General features: G+C 40.1%; 1 protein-coding gene across 1 annotated transcript in view; it reads left to right on the forward strand.

Annotated features, from left to right (window-relative positions):
• Positions 1-15,567, forward strand: part of itga7 (integrin, alpha 7) — a 45,672-nt gene continuing 30,105 nt past the window's right edge. The window contains exon 1 of the mRNA XM_036559458.1: positions 1-468. Within this exon, the coding sequence (XP_036415351.1) occupies positions 272-468 (197 nt within the window). The 5' untranslated portion in view covers positions 1-271. The remainder of the gene's footprint in view (positions 469-15,567) is intronic.

The raw sequence follows: 15,567 nt of genomic DNA on the forward strand, positions 1-15,567 counted from the left end.
CACTTGTCCTCTATGTGTGTGTCTCAGAGCGAGGGGGGACACACGGGGGGACGCTGCAGACTCTCACCCCCCCCACACACTAACACACATTAGCCCACCACGGTCACGCTCACACACCACACCGAGTGTCAGCAGAGAGAGAGAGAGAGCAGGGCTGAGAGAGCCGCTCATGTCGCTTCGGTTTGCTCTATTAGAGTACTTGCTCTTCTGGTAGTCCTTCAGGGAACCCGTATCTGCTCTGGAACATCTACATCAGTGTGTGGACTGTGTTATGGATCTGGAGTGCCGGAGCAGCATGGTGGGCCGCTGGGCAGGACTGATCGGCCTGCTGCTGGTGGTCTTCTCTGTGCCGATCTCAGCTTTTAATCTGGACACCACAGACACTCTGAACAAGGAGGGAGAGCCGGGCAGCTTCTTCGGATTCTCTCTAGCTCTTCATCAGCAGCTCTCACCACAGCCAAAGAGCTGGTGAGTAAACACATTACACTTGTATGTGTATATATATATATATATATATATATATATATATATTGTATATTGATATATGTCTATTTATCTATCTATCTATCTATCTAAATGGTTGAAGGGCCCGTATCATGGGGCCTAAACATTGTTACAGTTTTTAAAAAGAACTCAAAACCTCATTTCTCCATTTTTGGCATTTTGCAGTTTTTGCCATAATTTGAAAATACTTGTTACACTTTGCATTGTCTTTCAATTTCATGATGAATAGACTAAAAAAGTGACCCAAAATCACTTGGAAATAAGTCTGGTTCCATTGACTTACATTAAATGTGAAGTAAGTTTTTTCCTTCTCCTGTAAAGTTACCATTTTGGAGATATGAGGTTTTGTTCTGACAATAGCGATATATAATTAATACAGCACATTCTGCATCAATCATTCTGTGGTGATCAAATATGCAGTCTGGCAGAAAAGCAGCGTTTAGGCTGAAAAAGTGTCCCTTTAATGTGCTGCATGTTATCACTGTTGCTCAGCCTTGTGTCTCCATTTTCAGAATTTTTCTTTTTTGCATGAATCCTAAGCTCCAGTTTCTCTTTACATTCAGTTAAAATTTTAATGATAAACAAACTGACAAAATTGGTCAGTTAGAAAAAATAGAAAAAAATAGAAATTAGAAAAAAATAACTTCCATTGTGAGTTAATGATGTTTTTCCTCCTCCTGTAAAGTCTGATTTTGGAGATGTGATTCGGTTTTGATGGTGAGGATCTCAGGCGGATGTCAGAGCTGCTGCGTCTCCTTCTCTGAGTGACTGGGTGACTGAGTGAAGTGCTCTGGATGAAGGCATTTCATTACAGTTATGCACTCTGTCTGCACGTGTGTGCACTCCAGTACGCAGTGATTTACTGAGGGTGAAAGTGCGGCGCTGAATCAGCGGGGGGTGTGTGTGTGGGGAGGTAACAGTGAGGGAGCATTTCTGACTAAACTGCACTTCAGACTGATCCAGAGCTCTGATTGGCTGCAGTGCTGTAGAGTCACTCAGGACACAGAGTGGATGATAAACAGCTGCTGCTGCTAGTTTAATTCTGTCAGAGCTGAACGATATCAAGTCGTGATTGTTATTGTGATAAATTCTGTCTTGATAATCTTTTCTCAGTGACTGATAATCAGCACTTCTACAACACTGAACACCTGCACTCACCACATAAATACCAATTATACAGAGAGAGAGAGAGAGAGAGAAAGAAAGATATATACAAGAAATGTTTTTGTGTGTGTATATATACATATGACAGTAACAACTGCAATTAAACATTTGCAATAACTTGTAATGAGTCTTTTACATCACTGTGGAGGAATCCTGGCCCACTCTTCTTTGCAGAATTGTTACATTGGAGGGTTTTCGAGCGTGAACTGCCCATTTAAGGTCTCACCATAGCATCTCAATAGGATTCAAGTCAGGACTTTGACTCAGCCACTGCAAAACCTTTAGTCATTTAGTCATTTAGTTTCTTCTGAGCCATTCAGGGTGGACTTGCTTGTGTGCTTTGGTTTATTGTCCTGCTGAACAACCCAACTGCACTTGAGCTGGTGGGTGAATGTTCTCCTTCAGGATTTTCTGAAAGAGAGCAGAATTCATGATTCCATCAATTATGACAAGTCATCCCGGTCCTGCAAAAGACCATCATACTACCACCACCATGTTTCACTGTTGGTGTGATGTTCTTATGGTGGAATGCAGTGTTAGCTTTACACCAGATGTAATGGGACCCATGTCTTTCAAAAATTCCACCTTTGTCTCAATAGTCCACAGAATATTATCCCAAACGTTTGGGGGTCATCCAAATATTTTTGGACAAATGTGAGACAAGTCTTCGTGTTCTTTTTGGTCAGCAGTAGTTTGTGCCTTGCAGCTCTCCCATGGATGCCATTTTTACCCAGCGTCTGTCTTGTTGTGGAATTATGTACATTGACCTTAACTGAGATGAGTGAGGCCTGCAGTTCTTTAGGTCATCTAGGATTTTTTATGACCTCCTGGAGGAGTCATCAATTCGCCCTTCGTGAAATTCTGGTAGGACGGTCCCTCCTGGGAAGGTTCACCACTGTTCCAGGTTTTCTCCATTTGTGGATAACAGGTCTCTTTGTGGTTCTCTGGAGTCCCAGAACCTTAACAATGGCTTTGTAACCCTTTCCACTGGTACATTTCAATGACTTTGTTTCACATCTGTATTTGAATCTCTTTAGAACGTGGCATCATGTGCTGTTTTTGAGACCTTCTAGCTGCTTCACATTGCCACACAGGTTCTTTTTAAGTGATGTTTAGATTTAGCAGGTCTGGCAGTGATCATAGCTGGGTGTGGCAGTAAAATTAAACCTAATAGTCAGTTGAATATGGTTAACTGGTTGATTTAGTAGCTAAGGGGGCAATTACTTTTTTACACAGGGTCAGGTAGGGCTGAACAGCATTTTCCTTCAATAAATGAAATCATCCTTTAAAAACAGCATTTTGTGTTTAGTTGGGTTGTCACTGTCTGATATTAAAAATAGTTTGATGATCTGAAACATTCACGTGTGACAGATATGAAAAAAAAAATAGAAGAAATTGTGGAGGGGTAAATACTTTAATACTTTTTCACAGCACTGTATGTGTATGTATGTGAGTGTGTATATATATATATATATATATATATATATATATATATATACACACATATATATATACATACATACATATATATATATATATATATATATATATATATATATATATATAATATATATATAGGCTGTGAGACAGAGATCAGAGAGATGTATGTATGTGTGTGTGTATGTGTGTATGTGTGTATGTGTGTATGGTGTCACTAGGCTGATATTGATCAGTTCCTGTAAGGACTGGTAGTTCAGATCATGAATAAATGATGATGTCAGAATTAGCTCAGCTCCTCGTCTCTCACCATCTGCCTGATCAATCAGAGCCTCTGATTTCTCTGAACGATCATCTGCACTAAACCCACTCACAGGAGTAACAGATAATAAACGATTAATAACTACAATATTGATGATGTATTAGAGAAGAACAGATCATTACAGTTAAACATAATCACACAGAGACATGGCCACTCAGCCTGACCACTCAGACTGACCCCACTCAGACTGACCGCTCAGACTGACCCCACTCGGACTGACCACAGGAACACCACAGTTACACTTTACATTCACTTACAGTTTACTACAAACAAACAATAAAACAAATGACACACATCACAGTGTTTCATATCATATCAAACTGTAATGCAGTGTGTCGTACTGTACTATACTGTACTATACTGTATCATACATATATATACACACAGTAGGTCGTTACATATACAGTACTGGGCAAAAGTCTTCAGCAGCCATGAATGAAAACTGTAAACATTATTTTAATGATTAGAACATTAGAACAAACATAAATACAGTAAAACCATCGAATAACATTAAATTAAAAACAAATAAACATAATACAGTAAAACAGCTATATAACACTAGAATAAACATAAATACAGTAAAAACTCTGTATCGTCACATTAGATGAAACAAAAATAAACATAAACACAGTAATCAGTAGTCAGAATGTGCAGTTTTTAATTAAAGTTATGAATATAGAGGTTAGAACATCACAGAAGATCACAGTTAGAAGATCACAGTTTGATCACAGTAGGAAGATCACAGTAAGGTCACAGAAGATCGCAGTTAGAAGAACACAGTTAGAAGATCACAGAAGAACACAGTTAGATCACAGATCACAGAAGATCATAGAAGATCATAGAAGATCACAGAAGATCATAGAAGATCACAGATCACAGTTAGAAGATCTTAGTTAGATCACAGTTAGAAGACTTCACTTAGATCACAGTTAGAAGATCACAGTTTTGGTCCCTGATCTTTTCTCTGCTCTCCAGCACCACATGAGTTGATTAAATTCCATCACCTGATTTAACGTTATTAATATTGATCAGATAAAGCAGGTATTGGACGGTAACTGTAAATACTGATCTGATCTAAGGTTGTGAATATTTGATCTGAAGTGTTGTGTGTTTCTGTGAAGACGCTCTGAAGCTCCTCCTGCTGAAGTGCTGCAATGGTAAAGAGGTGTTTAATTCACTAATGGGCTCTGATGACTTCAGAGATGAGTCACGTTGTCTTTTAGTGGCTGTACATTAAAACTGTTGTGGATGTAAAGTGATCTGACCGACACTCTACTTCTGAAGTCCATCTGTTGTGTGTCATGTTTTGACTCATGCCTGAGCTACAATGTGATTGGTAAGATAAAAATGACTCATTTTCGTTGGTAATGACCTCTGGAGCTCCTCAGAGGTGCCACTGCAGGAATCAGGCCACACTAACCGTAACCTCACTGATATCTAATCTCAGCGTCACATTAAAGAGAGAGAACCTTAAAGAAGTGTAACTGAAGAACTGATTCACACAAACCCCTCAGTGTCGGCCGCTGCTCTGCTTCCTGACGGTGAACTGTGAGTGTGTAGCCTGGAGCGAGAGGAGCTCACTGATCTGTCTGACTCCTCTGTTCGCTCCTCTTTATGAAGGCGCCGGGTTACAGTAGCCCACAGCTTTGGTGTTCTCTCTCTCTCTCTCTCTCTCTCTCTCTCTCTCTCCCTCTCTGGGGGTTTAATACTGTAAACAGACCCACAGGAATGTGACCTGGAAATTTAGGACTGAAAACAGGTTCACTTCCAGCCTGAAGTGATCAAAAATAAACCATGAACTCGTCCTGCAGCGGCAACGAGAGACGCTTTTAGATCAGCATTCCTGCAGAGATCTGCATTAGAGCTGCGTTCAGCTCCGTCTCTCTCAAACATACACACCGGAGGCAGGGACGTGGGAAATGGGTGCGGGTCAGGATGGGGGGGCGAGGGGGCCACAGCACTCCCCAATTGTTTTAACTGTAACTGCTGAAAATAATTTTAAAAATATCTTAACTTTAAATTCATTTGAACATAGCAAATACCTGTGTGTGTTCTTTGTAGGTGGAGTTCATATTTTTGTGTTTTATGTATACATTTACAGTAGTTCTGTTGTTTAAGTTAGCGCTGTAAGGCTATCACCTCACTCATCCCCTGATGGTCACTTTGGGATGTGATACTAAAACACACACAGGTTGAGGAGCAGAGAGTTAAAGTGTGTGCAGTCAGGTCAGTTCTGAGCCCCAGAGTGGCTGAATAGATAGTATTCAGATAACGTTACAGTCACGCTGCCACCATTTTGGTAGCAACTTCAGGTTCACTCAGCAGTGCAGTGTCTGTGTGTAATGAGATAAAGCGATAACTAATCCAGCAAAGGCAGTAAAATGCACTTTTAAACACTTTTTTAAATCTAATTTTTAGACCATATTTACTGATATATTTGATTGTATTGTCCTGATTTTATTTGATTTGTTGCTGTAGTGATAAAAAATGAAAGCTGAAATCTAAACGGCTGAACGGAGATTTCCCACTGTGTTACAAGTGACCCGTCCCAAACCACACACTAGCTCACTAAATAGTGTGTAAAAATAGAGCATATCCCATTAGAAGCGCACTCATTAGTGTAGCAGGTGAAGTACAGAAGTGTGTGGTTCGGGACGCGGCATGTGACCATATCAATTCATAACATGACACAAAAACTAAGTGAACCGCTCTAAGGGTAATTTTCTTGGAAAGAAGCTGATGTGGAATAAATTATATTTTATCTCTCCTGATCAGTTAGTAACTTGTGCTTAATGGCTGTTTTGACTGGATATTAAATAAATGAAGTGGTGCAGGCTGCTTTTTTGCGTGGTACTATCATGGATGTTTCTGATAAAATGGCCAGTGAGTATGTCATATAGTGTTTCTGTTATTCTGCTCCCCGCTCCTGTTTTTGCTCTCTGGTGATCGGTGAATGTGAGGGTGAGGGTTACTTAAAGAGGCTTCTCTGAAGCTGAAGGTCTGGACGTTAGAGGAGCAGGTTGGACTGTATTGATTGAGCTGTACTATACAAGGTCTTGTAGTGTGTGTGTGTGTGTGTGTGTGTGTGTGTGTGGGTGCGTGTGGGTGTGTTTATAATAATGTCAGAGCTGCTATTCTGAATTTCTGTACAGTGCTGTACGAAAGAGAGCTGATGTTCCAGCCTGATCAAAGAGGGGCTCCTTACAGCTGCATATCTGTCCACCAGAGGTTTATTAAAGTCAGTAGCTGTTTAGTATAAAATATTGTCTCACGTAAATCTTACACTGTTGTAAATTCAAGGATTTTATTTTGTATATATCAGAGTCAGACCCAGTTTATTTCACCAAGTATGTTACACGCACAAGTAATCAGTCTTGGTGAGTCAAATATGAATGACATTGACACCCTGAACAGACCAGACAAGAACACAGACGTATAACAAGGATTAAGCTAAGAGAAGAATAACAGAGCAATACAATAAATAGAATAAAGAATAATAAAGAGATGTGAAGGAGCTGAAGAGAAGTGTGAACATTATTACATACAGGTCTGAGTAGATACTATAAAACCTTTTATATATACAGAATATTATAGACGGATATAAACATCTGTACAGCTGTGTAACTAATCGTTCTGTTCCGGAGAAGTTACTGTAATACAACGAGGAGGTTTGATAAGTTACTGTAGCATAAGTAATCGTTCTGTTCAGAAGAGTTACTGTAACACAGCGAGGAGGTTAGATAAGTTACTGTACTGTAAATAATCGTTCTGTCCAGAGGAGTTACTGTAATACAGCTAGGAGGTTTGATAAGTTACTGTAGTGTAAATAATCGTTCTGTTCAGAGGAGTTACTGTAATACAGCTAGGAGGTTTGATAAGTTACTGTAGTGTAAATAATCATTCTGTTCAGAGGAGTTACTGTAACACAGCGAGGAGGTTAGATAAGTTACTGTAGTGTAAATAATCGTTCTGTTCAAAGGAGTTACTTTAACACAGTGAAGAGGTTTGATAAGCTACTGTAGTGTAAATAATTGTTTTGTCTTGTGTCCATTTTCCCCCCAAATGTCTATGCACCCTCTGAATTATGAGGTTGTTCAAATCATTTTTTGTGTGTTTTAATTAAATCTCTCCTGAAGTTCTGCAAAATCAGGATGGAGAATCAGAGCATGACATTTACAGACTGATATTACTTTCAATGTATTATTAATATTGATCCATAGATCGCACACTAGCTGCTTCATCTCCTGATGTACGAGCTGTGCAGTCCGATCAATACAGCTCCTGTTTTGTTTACATACTGTACCAGCTTTCACATCATGAAGCTGCAGTTAGTTTCTTTTTTTTCCAGCTTCTTTAAATTTTTGTTCCACCTTAAAAGTTGCAGCAGTTACATTACATCTTGTTATTACTGTACAAGTGGAGTGTAATGCTACACAATTTAAGGGGTAACAGAAGAAAAGAAGCTGTGACAGTGTTGACGTAAGAAGAAAATGCTAATGGACACTCTGTGTCTTTGATGAATCCAGCTGCTCTGTAGCTGCTCTGCCAGGAGTGATTTGATATGCCGTTCATAGTGAAGATTAAAAATGAATATTTATATTTTTTAATCAGTTTAATCAGATTAAAGTTGTGTGAATGTCGTGTGGAGCGTCTCTCGGTGGATTCAGGGTCATTAGTTGTGTGTTAGAGTTCAGTGAGCTGTGGAGTTCAGTCTGAATACAGACTCAAACACAGGGAGAGCTCATTTACATCAAAATCACACAAGAAATCTCACAAAAAAGCTGACAATGACTGTAACCCTGCCAGACCCCCGATGCCCCCCGATGCCCCCCGACCAACTCATTATTTCTTCTCCCTCACTGTGTGCATTCTCTCATTCTTTTACTCACTCACTCTCTCACTCAGTCTCTTGCTCTCTCACTCACTCATTTTATCTCGCTTTCTCTCACCCTCTCACTGTAGTATTTTCTTTATATAAGGTCCCAGTGTGAACTGAGAGAAACAGAGAGAGAGCAGGAGAGAGAGAGAGAGAGAGAGAGAGAGAGAGAGTGGGGGACGGGGGGTATGTGCTAATTTAAATTCTCCTCACATCAGATTTACTGAAGTACAGAATTCACTCCCACTGCAGGTATTTAAGCACATATCAGGCTGAATATGAAGCATCTGTGTGTATCAGTTATTATATATCTGAGTGTGTATTTACATTAAACAGGCTGAACTGCATTTGCTCTCAGACACACACACACACACACACGTCAGGTTACAGAAATAGTCTGTAAAGAGTGCACTGAGTGGTATGTTCCACACTGACTCCCCCAAACGACCCCTCGACACACACACATGTACACACATATATAAACACTTACTTCATCCACAGATGATGGTGAATGTGTAGTATATGTTACGCCAGGTTGCTAAATTAAAACCAGCAAACATGGTTTCAAATGTTTATTTTTTTGTTTTTGATAGTAAACATATCTGATCTACTGGAAGTACACAGGCCTCTCCGATCACTCGGGACTGGTCAGTTAGCAGAACCCACAATAAGAACCGAACAGGGTGAGGCAGCAATCAGTCACTATGCTGCCAACTGCTGGAACTGCTGGAGTTGGCCATCTTTAAGTCCAGATTGAAAATGTTCTTGTTTTCTATTGCCTGTTGTTTAGCTCTGCACTGTGTCTTAATCACCATTTTTATTTCTTTTTGTCCCTTATTTTATTTTATTTGGTATTTCATTATATATCTTTTATCTTTTTCTTTAACATCTAAATGTTCTTTTAAGTTTTATCAGCTTTTTGGAGGGTCTAAAAGTTTGCTATGCCAAGTGCTGATGTTCAGTTTAGAGGTTAGAATTACTCCCGGTGTTGTTCGGTTACGACTGCTGTTTAGCAGTGAAAGCGGTACATTTTGGCGCTCTTCCTCACTCAGGGAGCTGGACTCAAGTATAATCACTACTGCATTCCTTACTTCTTATGCTCTTCTTATGAGGTGCTGGATCTCAGGAGTGTTAGAAGCTGTATTATTATCTAATGCTGTTATTTTTCTGTTTGTCTAATTTGAATCACTACTGTATATGAAAGGTTCTGTATAAATAAACTAGATATAAATAAATAAATAAATATAAATTATTACAGTGTATGGAAGATAAATGCTCCAAAAACTCTGTGAGCTGTGTGGGTGTGTCGGAGGGCACAGTGATTGACAGTGGCATCTCCCTGGAAACCTCAACACCACCAATAGTTTTGGTTCAGCTCTACATTTTCAAGCCCCCCTGCAGAAAAGTAGACCCCTTCACAGGTACTTTAACCCCAAACATTATCTTACGTTCTGGAAGAACACCCCCTCAGAACTCCAAATAAAAAATCCATATTAATTTAGATGAACCAACAAAATTGTTGACTGTCATTCCTTTTGAAGTAGACAGTTGTGTTTTTGTTCTGCTGTCCTGTGTGGACCAGAGGAGGATGTGTTCCCCTTTTGGTGTCTCGGTTCTCGGTTCTCTCGAGTTTTTCTTGCCACTGTTGCCCTTGGTGATTTCTGTAAAGCTGCTTTATAAAAACGGCTGCTGTAAAAAGTGCTGTATAAAAAAACTCTAAAAACTATTGGTTACTGGTTATTAGTTATTGGTTATTAGTTATTGGTTATTGGTTCTTGGCCACGTTGAGTGACTCCACCCATTGAACTCTGTGGAGAGAGTCAGAAGACTAAAAAATCAGAAAGTAACAGAAAACTTAATCAGTACAGTTTATTTGTAGTAGTTAGTGTTCAGTTGTAGTGTTCAGTCAGACTGTCGTTCAGCTCCTCAGATCCTCAATTCCTCAGTTTTTTAGATCCTCAGTTCCTCAGTTCCTCAGTGACTCCTAATGTGTGGATGTTCTCAGTTTCTCCTGTGAGAATTCACTCTGGATGACTGATTCACTCTGTAATGTGTGTCAGCTGTCTCTGTCTGTCTAACTCCTCTGTTCATTTCTCATTCTTTTTCCACTTGCCCACTCTCTCTCTCTCTCTCTCTCTCTCTCTCTCTCTCTCTCTCTCTCTCTCTCTCTCTCTCTCTCTCTCTCTGCATTCCAGTACAGTTTTGGTGTGAATAGTTGTTGGATGTAGCTCAGCTGTTTCCTCGTCCATGAATAAATAAAGCTGTTAGAGTAAAGTCAGATTATTAGTTTTAATTAAGTTACTTAATTTTTCACTTTTTATTTAGTCTGTGTATTTAGTCAATTTGTTTTTAATTTTTTAATTTAGTCAGTTTATTTTTTTCTTTTATTTAGTCAGTTTATTTTTTATTTAGTCTGTTTATTATTCAGTTTATTTTTTTATTTTATCTGTTGATTTTTTTTTACTTAGTCAGTTTGTTGCTGTTGTTTTTAATGTGAATGTGAATGAAGTGCAGATTTAGTAGTTACAGTGTCTGATCAGACAGATCTGTAATGCTGCAGCCTTTTATTTTAACTGGGAAGATTATTAAATGATGGTAAAATATATGTCAATTTTGATTTTCTTTGAAGTCCTTTTTGGAACGCTGGGGCTCCAGGTGATTTTTGCTGATAACTTTATTATTGACAACTTAAAAATGCACAGCCTCACTAATGAGAAAAAGGAAAAACCTCCTAGAATTAGAGATTTGTTACAAGTAAACTGTAAAAGTCTAAACCAACAATTTTATCTTGGTGGTAGAGCGGTTTGGGGTGAGCTGAGGGCTGAAAATTAAACATCCCCCTGGGCTGCACTGTGGGCAGTCCTGAACTAAATGGAAATGTGATTTTCAGTGAAAAGCATGTACTTTTTCTCATGGAAATTTCATTTAGTGAATGAACGTTTTCATTCCCAATAACACTCCAGTAAAGTCTTTACAAATTTACACTGAAGTGCAGTAACAAATTACAACTGCTCAAGTATTTTCCACCTCTGCTTAATGATGCTTATTATTGATCTGTTAGATCAGAACATCAATAAAGTTTATTTGTATTCACGTGTCTGCTCCTTTAAAGCTGCACTGTGTAAGATTTGGGGATTTGGAGCCCTCTCTGGTGGAAATGTGTAACTGTACACAGATTGTTCTGTGGTGTGGATTGTGCTTCTTCCCTGAGAGGATAAATCTGACGATTGAAAGAAAATTCAAAGAGAACTCATCTTCTGATATGAGTAAATTGTCTACTATAGTCATCAAATCTTTATCAGTATGATGCTGATTTTGAGATCATTTGAGGCCTAAACATCGAGCCAGACCTTCATTTTGAGTCTGTGTGTGCGACGTTAATACATACAGACAAACGACATGGTGTGAAAAACTTAACTCAGCAGTGCACCTTTACCATATTTTAGCCTGTTTTTATTCTTCTCACTCAGTAATGATGCTTCTTTCAGTTTATGTATGTGCAGATTTAAAATGATCATTTGTAACACAATAAATTGATGAATGTTCAGCTTTGATCAGTTGAATTATTTTCCTTACATGATGAATAAATGTGATAACAGAACTGAGGAATAACATTATGAATGGAAATTAAACGTGTTCAGTGAAGCAGAGACAGATGTCATTTCTACACTCGATCTGAAAGACCTGATTTAATGCCGCCTGACAGGCTGATAAGATGTGTGGTCTCACCACTCCACAATAACCTCCACAGCACCTCAGTATTGTATCACTGCAGACTGATCTGATAACATGGATCCAGAACCAGAACCGGACATTAAAGCTTTATTAGGCAGAGTGAAGGGGAGTGAGAGTGGAGGGGCTGCAGAGAGAGGAAGGAGAGAAGACGGAGGGAGGAGCTGAAGGCCATGGCTGAGTGTGAGCGGGGGGAGGGGACTTGGACAAAAGGAGTGTGTGGTGGGGATTCGGTGGAGGAGGGGTCAGTGTAGTGGGGTGTTGATCTTGCGGAGAACGTGTGAAGAACCGACATTCAACAAATGAAACTGGCAGGTTGTGTTCAGTACAGAGCTGAGATACAGACACTAATCAAGATCTTCCTCAGGGTCTAAGACCTTCCTCAGTGTCTCAGATCTTCCTATGTTCTCTGCTCTCTCTTCCTCCTCAGGTCTCTGCTGACTGAAATATAGATTAATAGTTCATATCAGTTTCAGCTTTAAGCCACACCCACCTCCATCAGTGAAATTGGATGTGTCTGTGAGTCATTTCGGTACAGCACCCCCAACACACTACACCCCCTCACCCCCTCACCCCCCACAAACTGACTCACACATTCCCAAAACCCGCAATGTGGGTGTTTACTGTGGAGCTGATCTCTGTTGTTATCCAGAACTCACCTGAACAGGTGGCTGAACATGCTGTGGGCTCCTAAACCTCTAAAACAACGACCCCTCCACTTACAGGAAACTGGTTCCCCCTGCCACACCTGCCCAAACACACCTGTATAAACACACACACAGAGTGAAGCGTCACTCTAAAGCTAAATCAGAGCTCCTCAGTTGGGGCTCTTTGACATAGTTAAACAGGTTCCAGTAAAGTGTTTCCCCGTGTTCCAGAGAAACGTCATCTGTACAAATTTACAGCAGTCAGACTGACATTCCTCCACATTCACCCTGAAGACAGTTTCTATACCTTTAAACTAAATTTTTTTAGCATATGAGTGTTTTACAGTGTCTTCAGCAACAGGGGAAGGGGCTGATTATTGAATACTTGTGATGTATCAATGATCAAAATTAGACCACACTGTGATTAACATGGCTATATTAATGCACCTCATTATGAAATCATTATTAATCAGAGTTGTTTAAAATGATTGAGCCAAATTGTGTTAAACCGTATCCAGTCTGCCCTGATATAAACACAGAGAGCGCTTCCTACTGTCTTAGTGTGTTATTGTGCTTACTGGGTTTACTGGGTGTTCTGGGTTTGCTGGGTTTGTTGGGTGTTCTGGGTTTTCTGGTTTTACTGGATGTTCTAGGTTTGCTGGCTGTTCTGGGTGTTCTGGGTTTGCTGGGTTTACTAGGTGTTCTGCGTGTTCTGGGTTTGCTGGGTGTACTGGGTGTTCTGGGTGTTCAGAGTGTTCTGAGTGTTCTGGGTTTGCTGGATGTTCTGGGTTTGCTGGATGTTCTGGCTTTACTGTTTGTTCTGGGTTTACTGGGTGTACTGGGTGTTCTGGGTGTTCAGAGTGTTCTGGGTTTTCTTGGTTTGCTGGGTGTTCTGGGTGATCTGGGTGTTCAGAGTGTTCTGGGTTTTCTTGGTTTGCTGGGTGTTCTGGGTTTGCTGGGTGTTCTTGGTTTGCTGGGTTTACTGGGTGTCATGGGTTTACTGGGTTTGCTGTTTTGCTGGGTGTTCTGGGTTTGCTGGGTTTACTGTTTTGCTGGGTGTTCTGCATTTGCTGGTTTTCCTGAGTGTTCTGGGTTTGCTAGGTTTACTGTTTTGCTGGGTGTTCTGGGTTTGCTGGGTTTACTGTTTTGCTGGGTGTTCTGGGTTTGCTAGGTTTCCTGAGTGTTCTGGGTTTGCTAGGTTTACTGTTTTGCTGGGTGTTCTGGGTTTGCTGGGTTTCCTGAGTGTTCTGGGTTTGCTAGGTTTACTGTTTTGCTGGGTGTTCTGGGTTTGCTGGGTTTCCTGAGTGTGCTGGGTTTGCTAAGTTTACTGGTTTGCTGGGTTTGCTGGATGTTCTGCTGCAGGCTGTTCTGTAGTTCTGGAGGACAGATTCCACAACTCTGTACTTTCAACACACCAATCACTGATGCACACATGACTGCACACAGACAGAGGAACGAGAGACCAGCATTAGATACACAGAGAGAGTGATGGGGGGCTTTATTCAAAAAGAAAAAAAAACCCAGATGCGTAGTGTGGGTGAAGATGTGGGTGAAGATGTGGGTGGTATCTTTAGGGGCAAAGAGAGACAGAAGCTGAGAAAAGGAGAGCAGCAGAAGTAAAAATGTGAATAAGTGAGGAGGAGGTCATGAAGGTCGTGCAGTTGTCTCCTTCACTGCCGCGTGTCTGTTCACTGAGTCAGAACAGAACTGAAACAATACAGTCACAACAGCAGCTGCTGGAAGGTCAGTGGGAGCAGAACCCTGCAGAGATACGCAGACACTGAGGAACCTCACAGTGACCAGAGCAGCAGAGAGTGACCACAGAACTCTGTGGTATACAGACTGACTACTGAACCGAGGAGCAGCCGAGTGAACAGAGCTGTGAAATATGTTCTGCTTTAGTTTGAGAAAAAAGGTTCTGTACAGGCTAGAACAGTGTAAATGTACCGTAGATCATACAGAACTGTCATTAAAAGATAGAACCTAAAATTGCAGTTTAATGTTATTTGTTGTGTTATTCTGTATATTCTTTAGTGCAGCATTGTATCCCTCCACCTCATTATTTTGAGAGAATTACTATTTTCTACCATTTTCATGTTCTAACACTACACCATACCCAGCAAATATAGTATACAACCATTAGGAATCCCTGTGATGTCACCTAATCCTGACTGCTAGCCTAACCACTGAGCTACAGGGTTATAAATACAACCAAGCTAGCACTAGTGTAATTCTTACCTTGGTCAAACTAATTCCTAGAGGAAACATCGATTCCATCTTTATTCAGCACAAAATGGTGAAATGAGTTTTTACTGTTTCAGTCAGAGAAAAGGAGCCAAACGGAGATGAGATAGCAGGGTAGCTAACTTGCTAACTTTAGCTTTTAGCTTTTTGTTAATGTTTCCTAGCAGTAATGCTATCTATTCGCTTTCCTTCAGTGTTCACCAGTTAACACTAACACATTTCAAACAGCCTGTCAGCAAAAATCTACCACAACACAGTTTTCCAAAAGTTCCTCCCACCATCAGAAGGGGGTTTAGTCTTTAAACCAGAAAATCTTAACTTTTTAAAATAGAAAAATTAAAAAAAGACTGAATAGAGAATGCATAGAAAGTCACAATTAAAAAAATGCAAAAGAATGTAGCACAGTTATGCTCTCTAACTAAAGGTACCCATTAATATCTGACTTAATATCAGTTAGTGATTTCACATGGCAAAGCAAAGCGTAACACTGTTGTTATTCGTCATATATTCTTCTTCTTCTGCTGGATTTCTGTCCACTCACTTGTCTCATGGTCAAGATATCAACACTGTTCAAACTCTGGATTGTTCACTCTGATCAGGAATGGATAGCTTTTTGATTGGATGAACCATTTTTATACAAT

Source organism: Colossoma macropomum, unplaced genomic scaffold (assembly GCF_904425465.1).
Source record: "Colossoma macropomum unplaced genomic scaffold, Colossoma_macropomum, whole genome shotgun sequence".
NCBI lineage: Eukaryota > Metazoa > Chordata > Actinopteri > Characiformes > Serrasalmidae > Colossoma > Colossoma macropomum.